The sequence below is a fragment of the Euprymna scolopes genome, chromosome 21, assembly GCF_053919585.1.
Source record: "Euprymna scolopes isolate OS-2025 chromosome 21, ASM5391958v1, whole genome shotgun sequence".
Classification (NCBI taxonomy): Eukaryota; Metazoa; Mollusca; class Cephalopoda; order Sepiida; family Sepiolidae; genus Euprymna; species Euprymna scolopes.
The window spans coordinates 37,924,295-37,937,416 of record NC_136502.1 but is presented as its reverse complement, the minus strand read 5'-3'; the positions used below and the strand labels follow the sequence as shown (position 1 = coordinate 37,937,416).

General features: G+C 31.5%; 1 protein-coding gene and 1 pseudogene across 1 annotated transcript in view; both read left to right on the top strand.

The window, feature by feature from the left end:
- The window catches only part of LOC145242127 (synaptic vesicular amine transporter-like), an 802,797-nt gene extending 797,215 nt beyond the window's left edge, over positions 1 to 5,582 (top strand). The window contains exon 18 of the mRNA XM_080105051.1: positions 5,422 to 5,582. Within this exon, the coding sequence (XP_079961177.1) occupies positions 5,422 to 5,526 (105 nt within the window). The 3' untranslated portion in view covers positions 5,527 to 5,582. The remainder of the gene's footprint in view (positions 1 to 5,421) is intronic.
- Positions 5,583 to 9,051: 3,469 nt separating this feature from the next.
- LOC145243259 (U2 spliceosomal RNA) lies at positions 9,052 to 9,235 on the top strand (annotated as a pseudogene).
- The last annotated feature ends 3,887 nt before the right edge of the window (positions 9,236 to 13,122 follow it).

Sequence of the window (13,122 nt, the reverse complement as noted above, 5' to 3'; positions counted from 1 at the left end):
AAAAACTTATAAATAAACAAAAAAAAACTTATAAATAAACAAATAAACAAAAAACTTATAAATAAACAAATAAACAAAAAACTTATAAATAAACAAATAAACAAAAAACTTATAAATAAACAAATAAACAAAAAACTTATAAATAAACAAATAAACTTATAAATAAACAAATAAACAAAAAACTTACAAATAAACAAAAAACTTATAAATAAACAAATAAACAAAAAACTTATAAATAAACAAAAAACTTATAAATAAACAAAAATCTTATAAATAAACAAAAACTTATAAATAAACAAATAAACAAAAAACTTACAAATAAACAAAAAACTTATAAATAAGCAAAAAAAACTTATAAATAAACAAATAAACAAAAAACTTATAAATAAACAAATAAACAAAAAACTTACAAATAAACAAATAAACTTATAAATAAACAAATAAACAAATAAACAAAAAACTTATAAACAAATAAACAAAAAACTTATAAATAAACAAAAAACTTATAAATAAACAAATAAACAAAAAACTTATAAATAAACAAATAAACAAAAAAACTTATAAATAAACAAATAAACAAAAAACTTATAAATAAACAAATAAACAAAAAAACTTATAAATAAACAAAAAAACTTATAAATAAACAAATAAACAAAAAACTTATAAATAAACAAATAAACAAAAAAACTTATAAATAAACAAATAAACAAAAAACTTATAAATAAACAAATAAACAAAAAACTTATAAATAAACAAATAAACAAAAAACTTATAAATAAACAAAAAAACTTATAAATAAACAAATAAACAAAAAACTTATAAATAAACAAATAAACAAAAAAACTTATAAATAAACAAAAAAACTTATAAATAAACAAATAAACAAAAAACTTATAAATAAACAAATAAACAAAAAAACTTATAAATAAACAAATAAACAAAAAAACTTATATACGCATGTATGTATATGTATAAGAGTATTGGTTCTTTTATTTTACTTCAGTCGAAGTTCTTAGAAATCAAGCGTCCTCTTTATGGGACCAACACTTGATCTCTATATGAGATACATAGATATCTGAATAGCTCTCCTTTACATCTCAAAAGTTAGTAAAAATAAATTGAGAATATAATTTTCCCCTCTCCAATTGACCATTTAATGAGTTCATTTTCCTTTTTTTTTTATAGTATATCTTTTTTGTAGTCTCTTGATCTTATTGGATTCTAGGACAAGAATTAATCTAGTCTGGTGGAGTATCCAGCTTTGTGCTCTTACTTGAAGTAACATCACTTGGAGAAGGTGCATTATTCCTCGTAAAATCCAGTGCAGGTTAGCCAGACTGAAAAGATCTTTTTGGGGCCACAAATACGAAATGTTATTTTGAATGTTTATTTAGAGTTTATGTGTAGGGAAATGTATCCTCATGTATAGAGAAACCTTAGACACTCTAGGACAGTGTCTAGTAGGCCTTTAAGTTCTCTCCTAGTGGGTATTCAAGTTCTCTCTCAGTAGGTATACAAGTTCTCTAAGGTTTGCACAAGCCTCCATGGCATTTCTTGGACTCAGCATTACCAAAGAAATGTTAGATGACAAGAAACGCAAACCAAGTCAAGAAATTTTCTTACACTAAACCTATATATATATATATATATATATATATATATATATATATATATATATATAAGGTCTACTTATATTTGAATGAAATTTTCGTTCTTATCCAAAATTCCCCTTATATTAAAATACAAAAATACAGAAAAATCTGTATAATATGTACATCCATGATGAAACGAAAATATTATATTCCAAAAATCACATAAGTAGTTTTATTTTTATCAAAAAAAGTCATTTTAAAGCTATTAATGAGAATTTGTAGGCATTAAAACATAAGTCTTGCAAGTTTGAATTATTGAGTTATCACTCTTCGTTTTTTCCAAAATGGCGGACAAGATGGCCATTCTTCTCTTATTCATAAATTTGATTTTCTTATTTAAAAATAAAGCTTACGTAACTTTTGGAGTATGATATTTTCCTTTTGTCACAGATACGTCCATCATAGAGATTTTTCTTTTTTTAAGATAGGGAGAATTTTGGACAAAACGGCTTGTATCTGATATGCACAATCATAGAAGGAGTAGTGTTACGTTGTTGAATGTATATATAATTTTCTAGCTTGCACTTTTCAAATGCTTGCTAAAATCATATATTCACCTGACTATTCTTTTTTTGTTATTCTCCAAATCAACACAGAGACGAATTTATCAACATATAAGTTTTATTCACAATTAAGCTTTTTGCCTATTGACAAAGAGAGAGAGACAGACAGACAGACAGAGAGAGAGAGAGAGGTTAGTTATGTGGGGTTGGTTAGTGTGCAGCATGACGATGGAGAGATGTTAAAGATGTCAATCACGCTCGCCACTGTCAGTTTGCTTCCTTCTCTTTTCTGTATTATTTATGTTATCTCTTATATAGCCATCAATCGATATTCCCGGAAATGTAAATATTAAGATAGCACATTCTTCTTTTCTATTTTGTATTGCATAATTCATAACTCCCGACCTGGAGTTATGAATTATGCTTGTTTTTGTGATAATTACAATTCCGGTCATTTTATGGGACATAAGAACATAGATCAAAATCCATCTGAAATGCGTAAGTATGCACACCTGCTTTCAAATGTGCGTCACTACGTCTCCATATCCAATAGTAGATCACAACACAAAGGCCACACTGATCAATTTTGATCAGTCCAAAGTATTCGATAGGGTTGACCATCGTTTCCTGGGGTCTGTTTTAGAGGCTACCAGTTTTAATGTGGACTTTCACACGTGGGTCTCTATCCTGTACCGTCCACCAATAGTAGCAGTGCAAGTAAATAGTAAGCTCTCAAAATCTTTTGTAGTTTCGCTGTTTGAGCCCTAGGGTTGTCTGCTGTCACCCCTTCTTTACATCCTGGTATTGGATCTCTTCCTTTGCAAACTGAGGGACAGAGTGGCGAGACCAGTCCTGTGTGGAATAGCTGTTCCTGGCAGAGAGCACATCAAAGTTTTTGCATTCACCATAGATGTCAAAGTTTTTATGTCAAGTCGCACTGGTATTCAGACAGTGGTAAAGGTGCTCACTCATTATGAAGAAGTTACAGGGACCACATCAACAGTAGCAAATACAATAGCTTGCAATTGGGTGCTTGGAGTGGTGAGAATGCACTTTTGAGTATGTTCAGCTGGTCAGATGGCCTGTTCCGGATCTGAACGTTTAGTTTGGACTAGGCCTTCATCTGGAAAAAACTGGTCAAAAGTATAGGTAAAGATTGAATCGTTGATTATGCTTTGGATTCGAAGGAAGCTTTCCTTAAATGGAAGGAGCTTAGGCAAGTGCCATTTACGTGTTTCCTCTCATCCTTTACTGGTTGTCTGTACTGCCCTCCTGCGGGCCATCTTAGGGTTTTTACATGCTTACTCTCCTCCATCTGTCAAAAAGCAACCCAGAAAAGACAGTATTTCGGTATGTCTATGACTTGCCAGGTCTGGCATTCCCAAGCCTACCTTGCTCGGATGTTAGGTACAGATCTGTCTGCAGATAGATGGTTTTTCTAACTTCTATAGAAAACCATTTGTCTGGAGACAAATCTGTACCTAACGTCCAAGCAAGGTAAGCTTAGGAATGCCAGAATACTGTCTTTTCTGGGTCGCTTTTGGACAGATGACATTCCTTGGTCTCTGCAGTTGGGAAGGCCTTTCCCAAATTCATATTCAAGCCCATGGTTGAATCCCACCATAAACTGAGAGAGGAACAAAAATTCTTAAAGTGTTGCTGAGGCCTAGGGCTCTTATACAGCCTAGAAAGAAATTGTATCGAAAGTTAGTGGAGGGTACCACTTCGGATCCACTTGAGGAGCAGCTGGGATGGTTGGAGGAGAAGGCCCGCTTGCAATGGGATTGGGTGCCAGGCGAGGGTTATCTCAGCAATTCTGAATACTCTCTCGCAATTGGTTTTAGATACACTCTTTCCCTTTATGACAGACTGATCAAAGATGGAGAAAGAATGGATCCTTACTGCCCACGTTATGCTAATGAAAGAGGAGCAGCCGAGCATACTTTTTTCAATTGCAGCAGACTGTGGCTCCTTTGGAACTATATTAGCAAAGTAATGACTCACGCCAATGCCAGGCATCTGATGGTCCTGGATGTAGCATAAGTCATCCACAATATAGCCCCACAGTGGCCTACGGAGAAAAGAATGTTTTTCTAGCCATCTTAGTCATATTGAGAATGTTGGTGTGTGTTTTACGGCTTAAGGAGGTTTATAGGAGTGGATCCATTTCCAATCAGGATCTGCTAGTCTACTTTAAGCATCAGGTCAAAGTGAATATCAGATCAGGGATGGATTTCTGTAGAAGGGTGCACAACACTAATTTATTCATCCATTGAGGAGTCAGGTACGAGCTCGTGTTACCTGCATGGCACACATTACCCTCGGTTCTACAGAACTCGTCCCTCAATTTTTATAGACCTTTCACTAGTAGAGTGAGGGAGTCCTAAACCCATGCTATTTTTCAGTATTAGAGAGCCTCCAAAAGATGCCCACTCCCGCATTTTATATTGTCCCTGTCACTCCTGTCATGTTAAATCTTCGAGGACACCTTCCATTCTCTTACCCCAACCCGATCTGTTTCATTTTTTACCTCCCACTTTGCTCCCACTCTCATTTAAAGACCGACCTGCTTGTTTTTTAATTACCTGAAAAACAATGGGAGGTCTACACTAAGTGGAGGGTTGGGAAGGCCTTTACTAACCAACTTTTTTTTCTTTTAACAAACGATGAAATGTTTTATGAACTTTTTCTTGATGTTCTCAACTTCTTCAGTAACTCAACGTTTGAGATATAAAAGGAGAACTTTGATAGAATATTCATGTATCTATGTATCTCAAATAGAGATCAAGTGTTAATCCTAGGAAAGGGACCCCTTGAGCTCTTGATTTCTGAAAACTTTGTCTAAAGTAAAATAAAAAAAATAAAAAAAAACTAAATAACAAGTTGTGCAGATTGGGAAATGGTTTAATGTTTGTTAGATTGCTTGTTTTTAGTTTGTTTTTGTTTTTTTAATTATTTTTATCTTAATGGACCATTGTTTATAATAGAGTGTTCACTAATGAGTCTGGAGACCGGGGTTCAATCCTCTGCCGAGTCATACCGAAGAATCAAGATATAGTATTTGATGCTCCCTTTTGCCCAGCATTATAAGGTGAGGATTAAGGGTAAGTGGAGCAGTAGCTACCGAAAAGGGAACTCTCGTGTCGGCCTCAAGAATCCATTTATTTATTTCATTGTAGACACCAAGAACTTGATGAAGTGTGTGCGTGTTTTTTTGTTTGTTTTGTTTGTTGTTTCATGTTATTTCATTTTCCTTTCTTTTCCAGTCCCTTGTAATGAATGAACAATGTCCGATCCAGTACGTGACCTACAACCAGAATAACCGCGGTGGAACAACATCCGAAGATGACGAGGGCGGTTTCTATGAATGAATATGACTTCATGAAGCAATCTACCAAAAAGGGGGCGGGGGCAAAAGAAAGAAAAATGAAATATATATATATATATATATATATATATATATATATATATATATATATATATATATATATATATATATATATAGCACTGACGGGATGGGGGCAGGGTGTTTTGGGGGGACGGGGAGGGGGCTACTGTTTTTTTGTTTGTTTTTTTTAATGTATGAATGAAAACCGAGTGTGTTCTTGTTGAACAAATTTTTAAGGTAAGGCAAAAATAGGGGTTAATCATACCTAATTTAAATAACGGAAGAGAAGCAAAGCAATATAAAAACGAATAGGCAAACATCTCTTAATATAATTATACTTGTGAAGGCGTGGCCGAGATCGTTTTCAGTTATATCATATATCATCTTTATTATTTACACACACACATATATATATATATATATATATATATATATATATATATATATATATATATATATATATATATTATTCCATTTTCACTCCAAACAGGGCATAGTGCCACTTTGATGTAGGGGGCTACTATCGGGGACATATATGTACTGTATATTTCGGCGTATAAGGCGACCGTCAGATAAGACAAGTTATAAAATTGGAGCAACTTTTAATAAATTGCTCATATATCGGTTGCATAAGACGATTGCTACACCACGAAACCATGTTTGTTTAGGCTAAGCTAGAGATTGCAGCACCAGGTATCTTATGAAATATTGTTTTTTAAAGATGATTTTTAACTAAGGGTCGTCTTATATGCCGAAATATACGGTATATAATAGAAAAAAACATTGCCTGTCTGTCCAACATCACGCTTTCTCCATCCAATTCCTCACACTGCATACTCATTAGCCTGGTTTTACATCGTGCTGTTAACAATAGACACACGCACACACACACACACACACACACACACACACATATATATTCAATATGTAAGTTTAGTAAGCCTATTTAACGCAGATTTTTGTTAAACATAAACGATTCGTTTATAAATCAAAGTACTTTTCGACGTAATCCCGTCTCCATCATGATAGACACTGTTGTTTTTGTTTGTTTGTTTGTTTGTTTTTATCTCATTTATCCCTCGTGGCATGATGTCACTTAGAAAAAACAAGACCCGTTCGGTGTTATCAACGGCGATTTACAAATTTACACTCCACGAGGGATAAATAAGATTAACAAAACAAAAAAAAAACTGTCTATCCTAATAAAGATGAGATTACTTCGAAAAGTTCTTTGAATTATAAACAAATAAATGTTTATTGTTTTTAATTTGCATTGAATTGGCTTACTAAACTTACATTTTGAATTTGCATTTAACAACGCTTTTCATTGAGAGGACATATCCTCATTACATATATATATATATATATATATATATATATATATATATATATATATATATATATAATCAAGAAGTAAAAATTAAGTTTCCAAGCCAAAAGCTTCCGTAAACTTGAAAGAAAAAGAGAATATAAAATTAATATTTATGAAGTAATCCCAACCAAATAAAAAAACTCAATACAATCAAAATAGGAAATAGAGCTTGTCATAAAAGAACACGATTAAAGACTGTTATAATTTTCAAGAATGTATTGTTCAACAGGATACTCAAGAAGAAATATTAAGATTTCCTTAATCTGCAGGGTTTAATCTTGATATTTCTTTGGAGTATCCATGTTAAACAATAAATTCTTGTAAATTATAATCTTTGTGTTCCTTATATATATATATATATATATATATATATATATATATATATATATATATATATACGTAATTGTAGACAAGATAAAATAAATATAGGTATATATGAATTTGTCAACTCAATAAGGAAATATCATATAGAAAGAGAAGTTATAAACGCTCTTTATACTTAAGCATTTTGGAGCTTAAACCCTCTTCCATGCAGTCCTCTTTTAGAATACACCCCCATCTTAGTCACCAAACCACTCCCCTTCAACCTCAAAATAACTCCTTTATTCATATAACAGCAACCCCATCTCACTACCCTTCCTTTCGTTTTTCCTTCAATCTTATTCCCTGTACTTCATCCATCTTCATTCTAATTTTCATCCTTTTTTTTTTCATGTTTATTTCCAGGCTTACTTATTCTACATTTCCTTCCTAATGCAACCTAAGCTAGATGTCACAGTTCCCTATATCTGTAGACTCGCTCCCTTCTCTTTCTATGGGAAGAAGCATTAGGCTTTGAAATGCCTAGGTATGATGAGCAACTTATAAACCCTCTTCCCATTGATGCTTTTTCCTTATTGAATTTATTTATTTTATCTTTATTATTTCATACTATGTTTATGTTCCACCCTGTATTTATACATAATCTATCCATATTCTTTAAACTCATTTAATATATATATATATATATATATATATATATAGTAAGTTATAAAATATATATGGCGATTAAGCTACACTGAATATTCCGCGTTTCATCCACTCTAGGACTCTTCAGGCGGAATATTCAGTGTAGCTTAATCGCCATATATATTTTATAACTTACTAACTAGTTCTACCTACGTATTGAGCACTTTTGAAGTAAATACTTAAAGTTTACGCATAAATTTATACTTTCGTATATTAATTTTATGTGAGTAAATGAAGTAGTTATATATATATATATATATTAGCGAGTTGCCTGGTGTGGCGTTGCCCGGTCATAAAATACGCTTAAATATGATATTTTAATTATATACATTTCGTATTTATTATTATAGAGTCAATTCTCTATTGATCATTATATTGTATCTAATATATAGTAGTGATTTCAAAAGTTTTTTTTTTTTTTTAAATATGACTTGGGTGCAATCAGCTAGAATTGAAACCAACACATTTAGCTCTCCAAATGTATATTTGCACATGCATAGAGGATACAAGTAAGTCGATTTACACCTGCCAAGTTTCAATTTTTAGTTTTTACCGGCTGAAAACCAAATCGAATTTATTCCAGAAGTCCTAATCTCCTGTATATCAAGTTTCAAGTCTGTCGCCAGAAATTGACAGTAGTTTAGAAGAGACCGTTCCGCACATACACACATAAGGTCACTTATTAATTATATATATTATTTTACTTATAAAACAGAAATCTATGAACACGTGTTCTATAAGTAAAATGATAAATATTTGTTTACGTTCAAAAAAATAATATCGATCTTCTTGGAAAAAATATTTTTCCTAGATCTCTAAGGTCGGAAACGCTAATAACCATATTCAGCTATCATTAAAAAAAAAAATTCAATAAAACCAATATATATATATATATATATATATATATATATATATATATATATATATAATGGGGAAATTCCTTTATACATTTTGCTAATTCTTCCCCTCTGACGAGAAGGAAAGTATTTCTTCGCAACTCTGCGGATTAAGAACTTTCACCTCTATTTTCGTTTCCTTTCAGGGGAGTTGGTCCCCATTTCCCCTTCACTCCTCACATTAAAAATCGGCCTTGTGCCTAATTTGCTCGGTAGGGGAGCAAATAAATACAGCTTTTCTTGGCTTTTTGGCCAAGATCAAAGTGTAGTATCTGTTCTTACTACATGCTGTGCTTATATTTGTAACTTTTCCTTGGCCACATAGCTAATATAACGTTTCAAATTCCCTGAATAAAATAACTTTTGTGATATAAAGTGGGAGATCACTTTTCTGTATTAATTTAATGCAAAATGATCACTCACTTTACGACCAGTCAGTCTCAAAGCCATTCAAGTCATTCTCCAGATCATTCAAGTTGTTTTTGAAGGATTCCAGTTATTTTTTAAGCATTCAAGTCATTCTTAAGGTCATTTAATTCATCCTTAAGTTCATTAAAGTCATTCTAAGTCATTTACTTTTTATTTATTTAAGTCATTTCAGCCCATTTTTCGGTCATTTTAGTTTACCTTTAAGAATTTCATGTCAATCCTATATTTACGCATTCATTCATTACACGAGAGCACGCAACTAATGGCTATCGGCCTTGTTAAGAAAATACTTGAATTTTCATATTACAATTTGTATATTTACTTTACAATTAAAGTCTTTTTTTTTGTGTGAGTTTGTGTCCAGAATTCCCCCTATAATAAGAATCATAAAGAAAAATCTGTATGATGTATGTACTCGTAATGAAATACCATATTCCAAAAATCACATAAATTGATCAAGTAGTTTTATTTTTAAATAAGCAAATCAAATTGTATAAGTAACAGAACAGCAGCTCTTATATACATTTTGAAATCAAACTAAAAAACAAAGGGAGATAATTCATGCTTGCTAGATTTATGTTGTAATGTGTACGAATTCTCATTAATCGCTTAAAAATAGTTTTCTTTTAAAAAAATAAAACTACTTGATGAATTTGGGTAATTTTTTGGAATTATATTTTTGCTTCGTCACGGGTATGTACATCATAATTTTTTTTTATTTTTGTTTTTAAATATAGAGAAAATTCTGAACAAAAATCAACAAGTAAAAAAAAAAGTTAAACAGGTACACACACCAGCTCTGTTGCCGAAATAGCTTGTTTGATAGTGCAGTGTTTCTCAACCTTTTCTTCCTTAAAATAAATTAAGACTCCAAGCACGTAAACAAAATTATGTACCACACCTTTCTCGGTTTATTATCCCTGTAGTTCACCTGGTAACCCGGATATAAGAGACTTCTTCTCATGTCCCTATAGCTCGCATATGCGGGTTAGGGTTATACTGTGTATATTTTTTAGTAACTGGTTTATTAAGGAAAAATAAATACTTATTTATCAACGCTAAAAAAATCATACATCGTTTATAATACTTCATTTTTTTTTATATCAATAAATATATTTTTTTAAGTTTTTAAAGTATACTAGCCTTTCATTTAATTATATTAAGTTATTGCTGAACCGCTGATGAGACGGTAAACATTGTCGAAAAGTTTATTAATCTATGTAGGGTTTTCTTGATTCTGAGGTTTATATATATATATATATATATATATATATATATATATATATATACACACACACTAATTATTATTATTAATCTATGTAGGGTTTTCTTGATTCTGAGGTTTATATATATATATATATATATATATATATAACACTAATGTATAAAAGGCTATATGTCTGTCTGTCTGCCTACATAATTTCCAATTCTATCTCTTCCGAAACTAAAAGTCACAGAGCGGCGCTAGGGGCCTCACATGATTTGGATTTTTTTACAGGCTGTTCTTTTAAGGGTCTTTAGCCGATTGAAATAGTTGTTAAGGGGTCAAAAATTAAAAAATCGTTATACATTTGCTACATTCATCTGAATTTATTTTTAATTTGTAATTTTTAGTCAGTTCATATGCATGTCACGTTGGTACATCAGTTTTGAATTTTACGGTTTCGCTTTCGGTTTCAATTCCAGCTGATGGCACCCAAATAGTCTTTGTTTTTTTTTTTACTTTTGAAATCATAACTCTATAATCATATATACGAAATCTGGACGAATTGAAATATCTTTAAGCGTATTTTACGACCGGGCAAAACCAGGCGCCCTCGCCCGTTAGTATATATATATATATATATATATGCACATATGTTTATACGTAATTTAGCTACTTGAGATAGTGATTACATATGAATAAATAACAAAGTTTTCATTTAGTTAGCTCAATAGTGCAATAATAGAGCTATAAATATTTCCTGTGAAGATACCACATTAATAGGAATAGACACGCAAGTATTTGCTCATTCTCAGACAGTTTATCTTTTATTAGTCACAACATTAAATACAATTGTTTCAGTCCCCGGTGTTGGCATATAAGAATATAACCGTTCATCAAATTATAATTTGTACCACTTGGGCTTCATCATAGCGTAAGAAAAAAAATATTTCAAAAGTTTCACAGTCCACGAATAGGACCTTTACATTAATACAGTATATATTCATTTCAACATTTTATATATATGTTGTTGATAAAAAAAATAAATAAATACCCGTTGTATTAACGAAAATGGGTAAATACTTGTGTCTCTATCCCTATCAACGTGGTATCTAGGATTCTTCAGGTTTATGCGCGAATTTTGTGGTTGTCTGTCGTTTTTATATATGCACCTTCTATTGAGATTTTAGTTAGCCAATCAGCTTTCTAGTATCCACCGCGCCCTTCCTATCAGCCAATGAACATGCACTTACAGGACATATATAATATATATATATATATATATAAATATATATATATATATATATATATATATATATATATATATATATATATATATATATATATATATATATATATATGAAATACTAAAGCATTTCATATATGTATGTTTCATATTTATCATAAAACGCCGCGGAGAGCATTTGAAAATCTCTAACACACCTAGTTTATCCAATTTGATAATTCACCTTTAAAAATTTAGGAAATATATATCGATTTAATATAAATTAACAACCCTTATTCTCGAGTGGCCTCCGGGCCTTGATAAGTGGCGACCCTTTTGTAAAAAAAAAAAAAAAAAAAAAAACAGAAGAAACTTGTCTGCTACAATTGCGCAAGATGCTGCTTTTCAGTTAATTCACTCCAACGTTTTGCATGCTGCCGATATTCTATTAATTTGGAGAAGATGGATTGCATACATAGCCTGGTATATACTAATAAAAAAATTTTTTTAAAAAAACGATTATTTTTGGGTCTATGCAACTATTCATTTTTGAATTTTGTTACGGTTCCTGTGTATTCGTTACTTCGACATTTTAAGAAACTGATTACATATAATGATAGACGTATCGAGACACAGGAATGGAGATGTTTGATCTGGCAGAACGGTGGTTCATTAAAATTGTGGGGTCTACGTTCGTGCCTGATCCACAAAGTATGGAAATAAAAAATTAAAAAAAAAAAACGTTTACAAGTGTTTTTGATATAGATGGTATGATAAAATTATTGCTTGTTCGTTCGCGCCTGACCCCCATAGAATGGAAATATGTCACGTTTAACAAGGTTTTTTAATATAGATCCACAGAATATTGTGATAAGTGTTTCAGTGTGAACAGGTATGGTATAATAAATTATGGGGTTTATCTATTTTATTTTTACTTTCATCATATTTTGCTTTGGTTTTGATACCCCCCAAATTCGAAGCTATCTCATTACAACCCTTCCTTTTCATAACATATCATACTTTCATAAATCAGAGTCCATTTTCTGTAGGCTGTTTTTGAACCCAGTCAACGACGGGTACTTTTGCTATTATATATATATCTCAAATGAAAGTAGCACTGTATCGGACATGTGTGCTAACCACCCTATTATACTCATCAGAAACGTGGACCATTTATCAACACCAACTGAAATGGCTTGAAAGATTTCATCAGGGCTGCTTAAGGGCAAATAGCAATGACACTGCTGTGATTCAGAGAGCAGGTTGTCTAATTATTAGAAGCATGATAACCAGCAATCATATGCGCTGGGCTGGACACCTTGTCCGTATGGATGACTGCAGATTACCAAAGCAGATATTCTACAGTGAGCTGGCGGCACAGCATATATATATATATATATATACTATAATAATTATTAAATACCTACAGACAGTAGTGTTTCATC